Source organism: Sinocyclocheilus grahami, unplaced genomic scaffold (genome assembly GCF_001515645.1).
Source record: "Sinocyclocheilus grahami isolate Dianchi unplaced genomic scaffold, SAMN03320097.WGS_v1.1 scaffold14.1, whole genome shotgun sequence".
Classification (NCBI taxonomy): Eukaryota; Metazoa; Chordata; class Actinopteri; order Cypriniformes; family Cyprinidae; genus Sinocyclocheilus; species Sinocyclocheilus grahami.
The window spans coordinates 3080602-3093813 of NW_015505193.1; the positions used below are offsets into that span (position 1 = coordinate 3080602).

Consider the following 13212-nt stretch of genomic DNA (forward strand, 5'->3'; position numbering starts at 1 on the left):
ATTAAATTAAATTAAATTAAATTAAATTAAATTAAATTAAATTAAATTAAATTAAATTAAATTAAATTAAATTAAATTAAATTAAATTAAATTAAATTAAATTAAATTAAATTAAATTAAATTAAATTAAATTAAATGATAAAAAAAGACATTAGATAAAGCAGGGGTTTCCAAACCTTTTTTTTTTTAGGTGTAAAATATTTATTTGAAGAATCCCCTGAGATTTTAGGGTAATATTTCAGTAATTTAATGACAATCATATGTTCACTGTTCTCTGATGTTGAAAAATAATAAAAGAAAATAATTTAAAAAATGTATATTATATTAAATTAAACGTTTAGTCATGGAAAAATTTTAAAATATTTACTTGAAGTACCACAGAGATTTTAGGCCAATATTTTATTATTTAAAAACACATTTAAATTATCTTTGTTCTTTGTTAAAATAAAATAAAATAAAATAAAATAAAATAAAATAAAATAAAAAAATAAAAAATAAAAAAACGTTACAAATCAGAATATTAAAAAGTTAAGTTTGATAGCTATAAAAATAGCAGAGGTTCTGAATCAGTATATTTTGTTTCTGAAGAAGCTGAGCGGTTTTTTTTCACATCTGGTTGGCACAAGAAGAGTTTATGGCTCCAAATAACTTCCTTTCAATTTGACTAAATTGTTTCAAAAAGGTGGTTTTTGCAGCAATGCCTTTGAAGAACCATTTTGGGTTCCTCAAAGAACCTTCCAGTTAAAAGTTCTAAAAAGAACCATTATTTCATAGTATGAAGAACATTTGAATAAAAATTAACCTTTTTCACTATAAAGAACCTTTAGTGCAATGGAAAGAGGTTCTTAAAGGTTCTTCATGGAACCATCAATGCCAATGAAAAAAAAAACTTAATTTTTCAGAGTGTTGCAGACAATGAAATGAATATCTGCAGGGGACAGAGACTCATACCTGTGAAATCAATGTCTTGAAGGGGTCACTGAGTTCAAAAACCAAAAGCGAGCTCCCAGAAATGAGGCAATAAGGAAGTGCACCGTGATGAAATCACCATGGTAACCGCATCACTCACCTCCTCTGTAATCTTGGACTTCTTCTTCAGGGTGAGCGACACCAGCTTGTGACGCACACTGCTCTTCTTGTGACTTTCAGTGTGAGAGTTCTGTAAGAGATGGGCACAAATTGCCTCAAGGATCATGAAAACATGCATTAATGCCGTCACATTTGGCCAAACGTATTTGCAAACGTGTCTTTCACCTCTCCTTCTCCCTGCAGAGCCTGCAGCTCTCTCTTGTAGGTCTTCTTGCCGAGCGTCTCGTAGATCTTGGTCATGACAGGGATCTTCTCGCTGCCGTCGCTGATGGCCGTGTGGTATTTGGGTTCTGGAAGGTCACCCATGAAGCGGAGAATCGTGATCCACACGGCCAGAGCCGCCTGCACGACCAGCAAATATTAGACAATCGTTTAGATAATAACAACCAAATGTCATTACTATCATATCATATTCAAGTGACTTAAGTCTCATACAAGTAATTTTCAAGTTAGTTAAAATATGCAATATTTAGCTTTTATTTAGACAATATCTTTTAGAAAATATATTTTTTTTACATCTGTATAAGTTCTTATACTGCATATGGTATTGGTGTGTGTGTGTTTAAGTTAAAAAAAAAAATTCTTAAAATAATGTTTTATCAATTTACCTTTTATTGTGACAGTATTAAAAATGTATGTCTTTTTATATAGTATTTATATACTATACACTATATTTTATATAGTATATTATTTATATTTTAATAAAGATAAAATAAATATATTTAGTAAATATACTGTATGTATATATATATATATATATATAAATGTGTGTAAAATATTCAAATATTCAATATTTAACTATTTACCTTTTATTTTGACAGTATTTATTACTAATTTATATAAGTGTAAGATTTTATATAGAGTATTTATATATTTTTTGATAAATATAAACGTATTAAATATTTTATAAAAAATTTGTTAAAGTTTTATTAATTTTGTTGTGTGTTTTAGTCATTTTTATTAGTTTTTTTAAATGTCTATATAGTCCTTATTTTTATTTCCATTTTATTTTTAGTTATTGTAGTACTTAAATTAAAATAAAATGAGAAAAGATGCTTTGGCAACTAGCTGAAGTTTAAGACTTTTATATTTTCTTTTTATTTTATTTAATGTTTATTTCTAGTAATGAAAATGGTTCTTTTTAGTTTTAATTTTAGTTAATAATAACCCCGACACACACATAAAACAAATGAAAAAAGAAAATAATCAGAGAAAAAAGATGCAGCGGAGTGAGCAGAGCTCTTGCCATAAATATTCTTCTTGCTACATTAAAATACAAAGCATTACGTTATTCTCCTGACGTCTGAAAAAAGAACATGAAGGAACATTTACAGCTCGTTCAGTTATTTGTAGTGCAACTTCATGATTTGAAATGATTTGTTTCGCTCTTTTTGAGTAGAACTTTCCCAAGCTGGAAGTGCCTCCCATAATTTAAAATGCATTAGTCTTGTTAGGAAAAATGTGGATAGCTACAAATAAATCCAGATGTTCTCACCTCTCCTTTAAGTCTTTTGTAGAGTCGGCGGGCGATCATGCCCCTCGTATACGCCTGGATGGTGATGACGGCCCAGAGGCGGTGTCGAAACGCCCGGCGCACCAGGTGTCCTCTGCAGCGGCCCTGGAAAAGAGTGATTCTCTGTCGTGCGATGTGGTACGTCTGGTAGAGTTTGCGAGAACGATACAACGCCTGCAGACGTGAGAAACCACCGCGCATCTACGAGACAAGAAATGAGTGTTAGATACTGCTAGTGAGTGCAGCAGCTGTGCATAGTTGTACATGAGTATATCTGAGACCAACCGCTCCATAGTTCTTCCGACAGTAATAACCCCTCCATGTTTTCTGGATCAACATGGCTGATTTCTTCATCTTCAGGAAGTTGGATCTGTGGGAAACATGACAATGTTTTTAATTATGTCTGATGCACGTTTCAGCACAAAACCCTGCATCTTAAGGAATGATCCCACCAAAAACATCTATAATACCTATAATGATAATGAATTATAATAACTGTAACGTTTGAATAATCATTTTAATTCTATGAGGATAGGAAAGTCCACACACATAATCGGGAATCACTCTGCAGACATTTTTTTTTCCAGATGATGAACGGTGTCAGACAGTGTTGCCAAGTCCGCAGTTTTCCCACGGAATTGGGCTACTTTAACACTGTTGCCACGGGTTGTTTTTCCATGTCCGCAGGTTGAAGAGACCCCAATAACATGATATGAAAAAAAAAGACGTGAGAATTTGGGGAGAAAAACAAGATTCTTAGTGCATTCCAGTGAACTATTCAAGGGATATCTTGTAAATTAAATAAGGAGAGCAGACCAGAGATGCGCAGTACATGTTGTCTTTTTTCATATTGTTACAGCAGAAAACAAATGAAAAAAGAAAATAATCAGAGAAAAAAGATGCAGCGGAGTGAGCAGAGCTCTTGCCATAAATATTCTTCTTGCTACATTAAAATACAAAGCATTACGTTATTCTCCTGACGTCTGAAAAAAGAACATGAAGGAACATTTACAGCTCGTTCAGTTATTTGTAGTGCAACTTCATGATTTGAAATGATTTGTTTCGCTCTTTTTGAGTAGAACTTTCCCAAGCTGGAAGTGCCTCCCATAATTTAAAATGCATTAGTCTTGTTAGGAAAAATGTGGATAGCTACAAATAAATCCAGATGTTCTCACCTCTCCTTTAAGTCTTTTGTAGAGTCGGCGGGCGATCATGCCCCTCGTATACGCCTGGATGGTGATGACGGCCCAGAGGCGGTGTCGAAACGCCCGGCGCACCAGGTGTCCTCTGCAGCGGCCCTGGAAAAGAGTGATTCTCTGTCGTGCGATGTGGTACGTCTGGTAGAGTTTGCGAGAACGATACAACGCCTGCAGACGTGAGAAACCACCGCGCATCTACGAGACAAGAAATGAGTGTTAGATACTGCTAGTGAGTGCAGCAGCTGTGCATAGTTGTACATGAGTATATCTGAGACCAACCGCTCCATAGTTCTTCCGACAGTAATAACCCCTCCATGTTTTCTGGATCAACATGGCTGATTTCTTCATCTTCAGGAAGTTGGATCTGTGGGAAACATGACAATGTTTTTAATTATGTCTGATGCACGTTTCAGCACAAAACCCTGCATCTTAAGGAATGATCCCACCAAAAACATCTATAATACCTATAATGATAATGAATTATAATAACTGTAACGTTTGAATAATCATTTTAATTCTATGAGGATAGGAAAGTCCACACACATAATCGGGAATCACTCTGCAGACATTTTTTTTTCCAGATGATGAACGGTGTCAGACAGTGTTGCCAAGTCCGCAGTTTTCCCACGGAATTGGGCTACTTTAACACTGTTGCCACGGGTTGTTTTTCCATGTCCGCAGGTTGAAGAGACCCCAATAACATGATATTTAGCCCCTAAACTGCGAATTTTACTAGGGGAACCCAAAAGAAACGTGTATTTTATCCCCCGGAACGCAATTTTTATCGGGGGACCCTCCTCGAAACCCGATTGGGCTAGTTTTGAGTAGCAAATGGACGGGTTTTGTTGTGAAAACCTGGCAACCCTGCAGTCAGAATTAAAGGGTTAGTTCACCCAAAAATGAAAATTCTGTCATTAATTACTCACCCTCGTGTTGTTCCAAACCCGCAAGACCTTCGTTCATCTTCGGAGCACAATTTAAGATATTTTTGATGAAATCTGAGGGCTCTCTGACCCTCCCATAGACAGCAAGGTAACTACCACGTTCAAGGTCCAGAAAAGTACCAAGATGATCGACAAAGTAGTCCGTGTGACATCAGTGGTTCAACTGTAAAGTTACGAAGCTATGAGAATACTTTTTTGTGCAAAAAAAACAAAAATAACGACTTTATTCCACATTTTCATCTCCACTTGTGCTCACGCGTTCACGACAGTATCATGACTCGAGCGTGTGGCGGCGCTGACCCAGATCTACTTTGTCGATCATTATATCTTAAATTGTGCTCCGAAGATGAACGAAGGTCTTACGGGTTTGGAACAACACGAGGGTGAGTAATTAATGACAGAATTTTCATTTTTGGGTGAACTAACCCTTTAACTTGGCGCACTCAAAGCAGCAGACGAGGAAAAAAAGCGTACACACCTTTTTTGGTACGGATACTAATATCGTTCTCTTTATAGTTACCGTTCTTTGTGAACAAACCTTTAATCATGAACCACCTGCAACTAGTGATGCACCGAGATTTTGGCTGAAAAATAATTTGGTTTCAGCTGAAATAGTTCTGGAGGGTTGAAATCATTGACCAAAACTCCATTGAAGCGTTTTGACTGTGTGCCAAGTCAAATTGGGCTGTTGATTATTTTAAATGGTTGATTTTTTTTCATACGTTAAACGTTTGAAGCCTTGCATAAATTATTTTTGACTGAAATGCTTGTATCGAAATATTTTACGCAAATTCATTTTCTACCTATGATAAAAAATGTGCTAGATGACTGATAGGGAAATGTATGGAAGGCCATTTCCGCCACTGAATAAAAAATAAAATAAAATAAATAAATAGAGAGATAAAAAGTCGCAATAACCTTTTTTTTTTTTCAGTGGTGGAAACGGCCTTCCATAGAAATGTACAACAAGGACCAAGAAAGAGAAAATTAGCATCAGAACAAGATCTTAAAACTAGCGCATTTTCAAATAGTTCAAAAATAAAGGATTACCACGTCCACCAAATGATTTTATTCACCGCCTGTCAATCTTGAGGTATTTATGAAACCATATTATCTTTATGATTACTACGTTCTCAAGTTGAAATGATGTGTAATGCACAACAGTGACTGTAAAATATGTATTTTGAGGATTTGGACTGGTTTTACTGGTCATTGGGCTAGCTTTGTTACACAGATCTGGCAACCCTGTTTTGTGCACAAAAATCTACAACAAAAAAAGTATCAAAAAAGTAAATTATTGAGGGGTGGCTCACTGTTGAAGAACTTTATTACAACTAGAACACAACAGTTTTTTTTTTGTTAAATTTATTTACTGAATCTACGTTCCATTTTGGTTTTCAGCTAAATGAAAACTTTAATTTCAGTTTTGGTAAAACAAATAATTTCGGTGCATCGCTAGTTTAAACTGCACTGCACTGGTATAAATTTGTGACATGGGTTCTTAAATTAAAATATCAGCAGCTTTTCAGTGCAAACCTTTCTATGCAAATGAAGCACATTATAGTTTGCCACTTTGCCCATTAATCAAAAAAGTCAAAACTACTTTCCTGGCACAATTAAAGCAAAAAGCATGTATTTTTACCTAATTTTAAGCGATCACGTCAGCAGGAATTCATCAAATGATGATCAAAGGATTTCTGTGGTGTGCTTGTGCTCTTTTCTGATTTGCAGAGGCGAATCAAACAACACAGAGCGCGTATGCAACTAAACTAATAATATTTAGCATATTCCCCCAGAGTTCCTGCAGCACAAACTGGACATCAGCAGTCATTCTTACCTGTCCTTGAATCCTCGGACAACTTTCTGAATGAGAATGACCTTATCAGTTATGGCCTTGTCTCTCTCGATTTCCAGCAGCATGTCATGATGGTCCTGCCAAACATAGAGAGGCATTTAAAGGAGATATAAATGAACTCAAACACACTCCTGTGATGCTCCATTAATCATCATATTGATCTGGATCTCTCCTGATCCTCCTGGTGAGATACTTCCTGTCACTGTCCTCTCTTCCTTCCTGCCCAGTGGGATTTCCTGTTTCAGAGAGCTGGAAGGTGTGATAAAACCCACTGCCTGGAAAACTGGCCCTGACAGTTTAGTAATGGACAAGCTAGTTCCTGATCTTTGACCTCTGGCTGAGGGCAGCGTTTCCGGCAGCACAAAAACACCAGAATATTGAGGTCAATATTGTTTGAGTTTGACTCTGCTGCATAAAATCCCCCGACATGCTTTTAACAGCAACAACAATGAGCTTATTTTTCCAGGAACTAAGCACAGAATCAGAGTTTTTATTTATTGCTTAAATATTCCCTTCTCCTGTTGATAGTGAAGAAAAGTTCATAAATGGACTTATCCTTTTATCAGCAGTCGGTAGTTTTATCAAAATATCAGTTCTCTTTTTAATACCTTCAAGAATATCTTGGTCTTTCCCATCTGCCAGTCATCATCACGGCCCAATATGGCTTCAGCGATACGCTGACAGGTTCCTCTCAGGTCCTCCTAAAGGAAAAAGTGCCCAAAATTGTCAAAATAAATAAGAATATGTTGGGATATGACAAATTGTTTGGTGAATATAAAGATAAATCTATTTATTTTATATTTTAGTATATAAAGTACCATTCAAAGGTTTGGGGTCAGAATGATATTTCAATGTTTTTGAAAGAATTCTAACGTTAATTGATCAAAAATACAATATAAACAGTAATATTGTGAAATATTATTACAATTTACGATAACGGTTTTCTATGCAAATACATTTTTAAAATGTATTTTATTCCTGATTTATTATTAATTTGTAATGAAAAATATTAATTTCTTAAAAAAAACAAATTACTGACCCCAGACTTTATACAGTAGTGCAGATAAATTGTAAAATGTTCATATATATATACATATCAACATATATATCAACACACACTAATATATATATATATATATATATATATATATATATATATATATATATATATATATATATTAGTAATACTAATATTTAAATATTATTATATTTATTTCATATTATTACATATTATAACAATTATCACACTGTAGGTTTAACATAATTTAACATAAATTCACATCATTAATTAATAGTAGGGACTTGTCTTATTTACTTTCAGTGCATTCATATTTAAAATACAAAAATTTAATTTTCTTTGATGTCAGTACAATTCAGGAAAAAAAATAAAAATAAAAGTGTCATGTCCAATTTCCATTAACCAACACAAAGACTTTATCAGAACAAAACGATGGATATTAAGGACACAACAATGCCATTTACATGTGAAAAATATGTAGTACATAAAGACTATAGTCACACTATAGGACACTGCAGTTTCCCTGTAGAAATGTGAGAATTTCTAGACAGTGAATTCCTTTTCTTTCTTCTTTTCTTTTGTTTTCTTTGCTTTCTCTTCTTTTGTTTTCTATTTATTTATTATTTTACACCATATCAGCCTCAAATACTATATTCCTGGAGTCCATGAACTCACTTGTTTGTAAGCAGGTTTCACTCCAGGCATCAAAACACGGTATCTGTCCACGAACTCAACGAAAGTGTAGCGGATGGGGTATCCGGCCCGGCGAATCCGGATGGTTTCCATCATCCCAGAATACCGCAGCTGCCGCACACACAGCTCACGATCGAAGAGCTGGAGATCACATGATAACATAACATCTAAACGTGCATAAAATGATCATTAGTACAACTTTATTTAATCTTTGCAATGTTTACTTTATTGATAGAGGTTATTATAATTCATAAAATAAGAGGGGGGAAATAAATGCAACATTTAAAAGCAAAAAATCTGCCAACATAATTTCTATACTGACAATTTTCTGAGTTATGAAAGTGTCATTCTCCATTAACTACAGTTAAGTTATGGTTTAGCATTCCAGTAATGCGGGTTTAGCTCACCATGGGTTTCTTGAACTCGTTGGGTTTGATGCAGCGGACGAAGAACGGCTGACAGACGCTCAGTGTGCGCATCAGCAGCTCCAGAGAGCGCTTGAACTGACTGCTCAGGGTCGGCGAACGCTTTCTGGTCTCCGCCCCCTGTGTGTCAGGAAACACACACACACAGACACACACACACACACACACACACACACACACACATACACAGGAACATGCACTTTTAAAAAGAAGGCCAGGAATAGTGGTGAGCAGAGGTCAGAATTGTTTTTAGGGTGAACCTGTCATGAAACGGCTTGGTCATTTTGATTTGAAACTTTTGCTTGTTTTCTTTCACCCTCAAACGGGAAATGGTTCCACATCAGGAACTGTGTTTGACAGATATATTTTCTGCAGAGATGCAGATCAAATTATTTCTGTCTACTTGGGAGAACAAAAAAGGTGGAAAGGGTTGTGTCATAAAAAAGTGATGAAATGTTTCTCGAGCAGCAAATCAGCATATTACACTGATTTCTGAAGATCATGTGACACTGAAGACTGGAGGAATGATGCTGGAAATACAGCTGCGCATCACAGGAATAAATTACATTTTACAATTATATTCATGTATAAAACTGTTATTTTAAATTGTATTAATATTTCACATTTTTACTGTATTTTTTAACCCAAAAAATGCATCCTTGGTGTGTATAAGAGATTTCTTTCAAAAACTTTGAAAAAAGTAATTTGCCCATTAACATCATCTACCAGGCAAACATCTGATCAGTTAGAATAGAAATAGCACTCTAGTATAAGGTTAGTCATTTTTATTTCACCTTAATTTATTAGTAAATAAAATAATGATGCATCATGACATACATAAGCACTAATACTCACTCATATTTCATATTAGCAAACTGAAACACTGGAAGCATGTGCAGCGAATGTGCTGTCAACAGCATCAACTATGTATTAGTTACTGTAAACTACTACTCTTTTACCACGGTTTTACCTTATGGTGTGAACCTGGTTTGCCACCAGACACATAACCACACAAAAACTGCCACCACATTTCACAAACACAGAAAGAGGGAAGCATGTACAGTAACCAGTCCATCCTTAATGTTAAAAATCCATTTTAATTCTCAAAGGTATTTCACTTTCAAAAAGTACTACGGTAATACCAAAGATTTTCTGAAGTGCAATGGTGTATGAATATAGTAATCGTGCAGCACAATTGTCTATATCAAAGTACCACGGTATTACCATCTGATAGCATTTAATGTCTTACTCACTTGTGAGGGAGTGCGGAGACAATAATGTAGTGCTTATAGTAAAGTCTATAAATGAGATGCAGACGTTACCATAGCAACGTCCGCCTGAAAGATCTGCTTGATGAACTTGTTTTTGGAGGAGTGGACGAGCTGAATGATGTCACCGTGCAGCGTGTCTCGATTCTTCTCCAGAAAACCTGCTCAGACACTCAAAAGCATTAGCAAGCACATTAACTAATAACTAGATCCTTGTTAGGATGCTCTGGTTGTTGCGAGGTGCTTTTTTCTATAAAGTTTCTAGGCTATTCTGCTCTCCAGATATGGCACAAGTGTAAATTTGTGGGATTTGGCATATGCAGTTTTTTATTTATTTTTGTTTTATTTTCCACAAAATGAAAATAAGTCGTCCAATCATTTAAATATTATATTATATTATATTATACTGTATATTATATTATATTATACTGTATATAATATTATGTTATATTATAGATAGAACATTTAGGCATAAATTTAAGATTTATGTATTTGAATTGCATTGTTTTCCGAAAGATGAAAATCATAAGTCAATCATTTAAGTATTATATTATATTATATTATATTTAATTATATTATATTATATATTTAGGCCTAAATTTAAGATTTATTAATTTGATATACATAGACTATTTGCTATTTTCAAAATGCAATTATTCAAAACAATTAAATTTATTCATTTAAAAAATATGAAGTATGGTTGAAATATGGCTAGCTGTGGAACAACAAGCAATATTTAGTTAGTTAACTTGATCAAAAAAATTGGGTTAATTGATGATAAACCTGGTTACTGTGTATTTAAAACACATTTAGTTTATTAGTACTATTACAGAAATCTTATGCTTCATTTGTGTATGACTGACAAATATGCATCACATTAAGTTTATTAGTTTATGTTAAAACTGAGTGATCCACATGGATGGAATGTTTTATGTAATTACGCAATGCATAAATCAAATTTTTTTTGAGTGCATACTGAATGCATTTGAGTATCATGTATTATATGAAGGAAACGAACCTCTGGTTTCATAGTAGACCACACCAGCAAAGTGCTGGATGCCGAACTGTGTTTCGTACGTGTTTTTAGGGGGAATGTAGTTGGTGTTGAGTTTGTGTTGAGAGTTGAGTTTGTTCAGCATGGTGGTGTCTGTGCCCTGAAACATGAAAAAGAAAGGGTCAGCGTGAACACAGGAAGCAGTGTGTGAACGTACGTACAGTACAGATCTCACCTTGGGAAACTTGCTCTCCTCGTCGATGAGAGAGATGATATTCATGGGCTTTATGGCGATCATGTCCAAAGCGTCCTGGTTGTCTGTGAACTCAATGTGCTGCCAGTTTATGTTCTCAATGTTATATTCTTCCTGCTCCAGCTTGAAAACATGACGGACGAAGAACTGCTGCAGGTTTTCATTGGCAAAGTTGATGCACAGCTGCTCAAAGCTGAAGGAGAGATACCAAAATCACAACAGCTGATCATATCAGAAAATATATAAACACACAAGATGAGGGTGTCATTTTACTAAGTATATAATTATTATTCATTTACATTCATTTAATAATAACTAAATTAATATATTACATAATAATTCATAAATTAATACATACAGCAATTTATTTAATTAATTTTAGTACATAAAAGCTCATTATTTTGATATTTAATATGAATTATTTACATATCAAATACTATTATTACACATTTAATATATAATAAATTAATATGTCAAAATAATTTTTATATACAGTATATTTATAACTAATTAATAGTGATTTATTTGATTATTTTAAGATTTAATAATAATGATTATTTACATATCAAATACTATTACTATAGATCACTATTACTATAATTAATTTATAAAATATAATAATATAATAACTTCTTTTAAGATTTAATATGAATTATTACTTACGTATCAAATGCTATTATTATATATTAACATATATAATAATTATTATGTATTAAATATATAATAATAAATAAATTAATAATAGAAATTTAATTTCACAGTCAACATATCAAGTACAACTCAATATTTTTGTGAAGTGGGGCTTAAAAAAATAAATAAATAAATAAAAATTCAGTTGGGATTAACTGATAATTAGACCAGGAAAATGCATTAACCATCATTTGCACAATATGGTTACAGTATAATTAGCATTAGTATATTAGTAGGCTATTAGGTGACTCAATATACAAATATTTGTTGTATGTGCAACAGGGACACTGTAATGTTGTGTTTGTTTTCAACCTGTTAACAGTGAAGTTCTCAAAGCCGAAAATGTCGAGCAGGCCGATGCATCTCCGCACTGTTTTGAGCTCCAGGGACGGAGGCTTATAAATGGCTGCATTGATTTTCTCAACAATCCACACAAACAAGCGTCCGTATATGCCCTATGAAGCACACAGCTAGTTAGATGAATGTCCTGGATCAGGTGTGTGGATGAAAGCGGGAGATGGTTTTACCTTTACAAAAGCGTCTCGCACATCCAGCGCCTGCTCAATACTCAGAGGAGTGGAAACCGTCTCTCCACGGGTTATTATGGTTCGGCTGGTCAAGCAGTTCATCAGGTCCTTCAAGTCCACCTATGAACACAGGACCAATCCAGAGTTACTGAACAAACGTCTGCTGTAAAGATCATTAACACACCGTTTCACACAATGCTGCACAATGTCTCAATAATACAGAAATTTCAGCTGTCAAAAAGTCATTTTCTTTATACAGAATCATATCATAAATAACTGATTATTATATGCATAAGAATAAAGTCAAATAATATTTCTCTATTTCAAATATTCATACATTTTTGTGGAAAAAGTAAAAATATTTCAAATATTAATAAAAAAAATAATATAAATATAATTTCTCTGTTTCAAATATTAATATATTTATATATATGAATATTATATTTTCTAACTTTTTTTGTGGAAAAATTTATCTCTATTTCAAGTATTCTTACATTTTCTCGTGGAAAAAGTTAGATATCATTTCTCTGTTTCAAATATTCAGACATCTTTTGTGGAAAAAATTTAAACAATTTCTCTGTATATTCAAACTTTTTTGTGGAAAAAAATCTCTATTTCTATTTAAACATATAAATATAATTTCTCTGTTTCAAATATTAATATATTTATATATATGAATATTATATTTTCAAACTTTTTTTGTGGAAAAATATGTAATCCCTACTTCAAGTATTTATTTTTTAT

At 33.5% G+C, this 13212-nt stretch overlaps 1 protein-coding gene across 1 annotated transcript in view; it reads right to left on the reverse strand.

The window, feature by feature from the left end:
• Positions 1–13212, reverse strand: part of LOC107600840 (unconventional myosin-VIIa-like) — a 53987-nt gene that overhangs the window by 21894 nt on the left and 18881 nt on the right. The window contains exons 10-25 of the mRNA XM_016292815.1: positions 12469–12588; positions 12254–12396; positions 11234–11444; positions 11023–11158; positions 10059–10165; positions 8719–8856; positions 8294–8452; positions 7209–7301; positions 6583–6677; positions 4081–4165; positions 3778–3996; positions 3584–3585; positions 2888–2972; positions 2585–2803; positions 1255–1431; positions 1070–1159 (exon numbers count right to left, since the gene is read on the reverse strand). Of these exons, the coding sequence (XP_016148301.1) occupies positions 1070–1159; positions 1255–1431; positions 2585–2803; positions 2888–2972; positions 3584–3585; positions 3778–3996; positions 4081–4165; positions 6583–6677; positions 7209–7301; positions 8294–8452; positions 8719–8856; positions 10059–10165; positions 11023–11158; positions 11234–11444; positions 12254–12396; positions 12469–12588 (2079 nt within the window). The remainder of the gene's footprint in view (positions 1–1069; positions 1160–1254; positions 1432–2584; positions 2804–2887; positions 2973–3583; positions 3586–3777; positions 3997–4080; positions 4166–6582; positions 6678–7208; positions 7302–8293; positions 8453–8718; positions 8857–10058; positions 10166–11022; positions 11159–11233; positions 11445–12253; positions 12397–12468; positions 12589–13212) is intronic.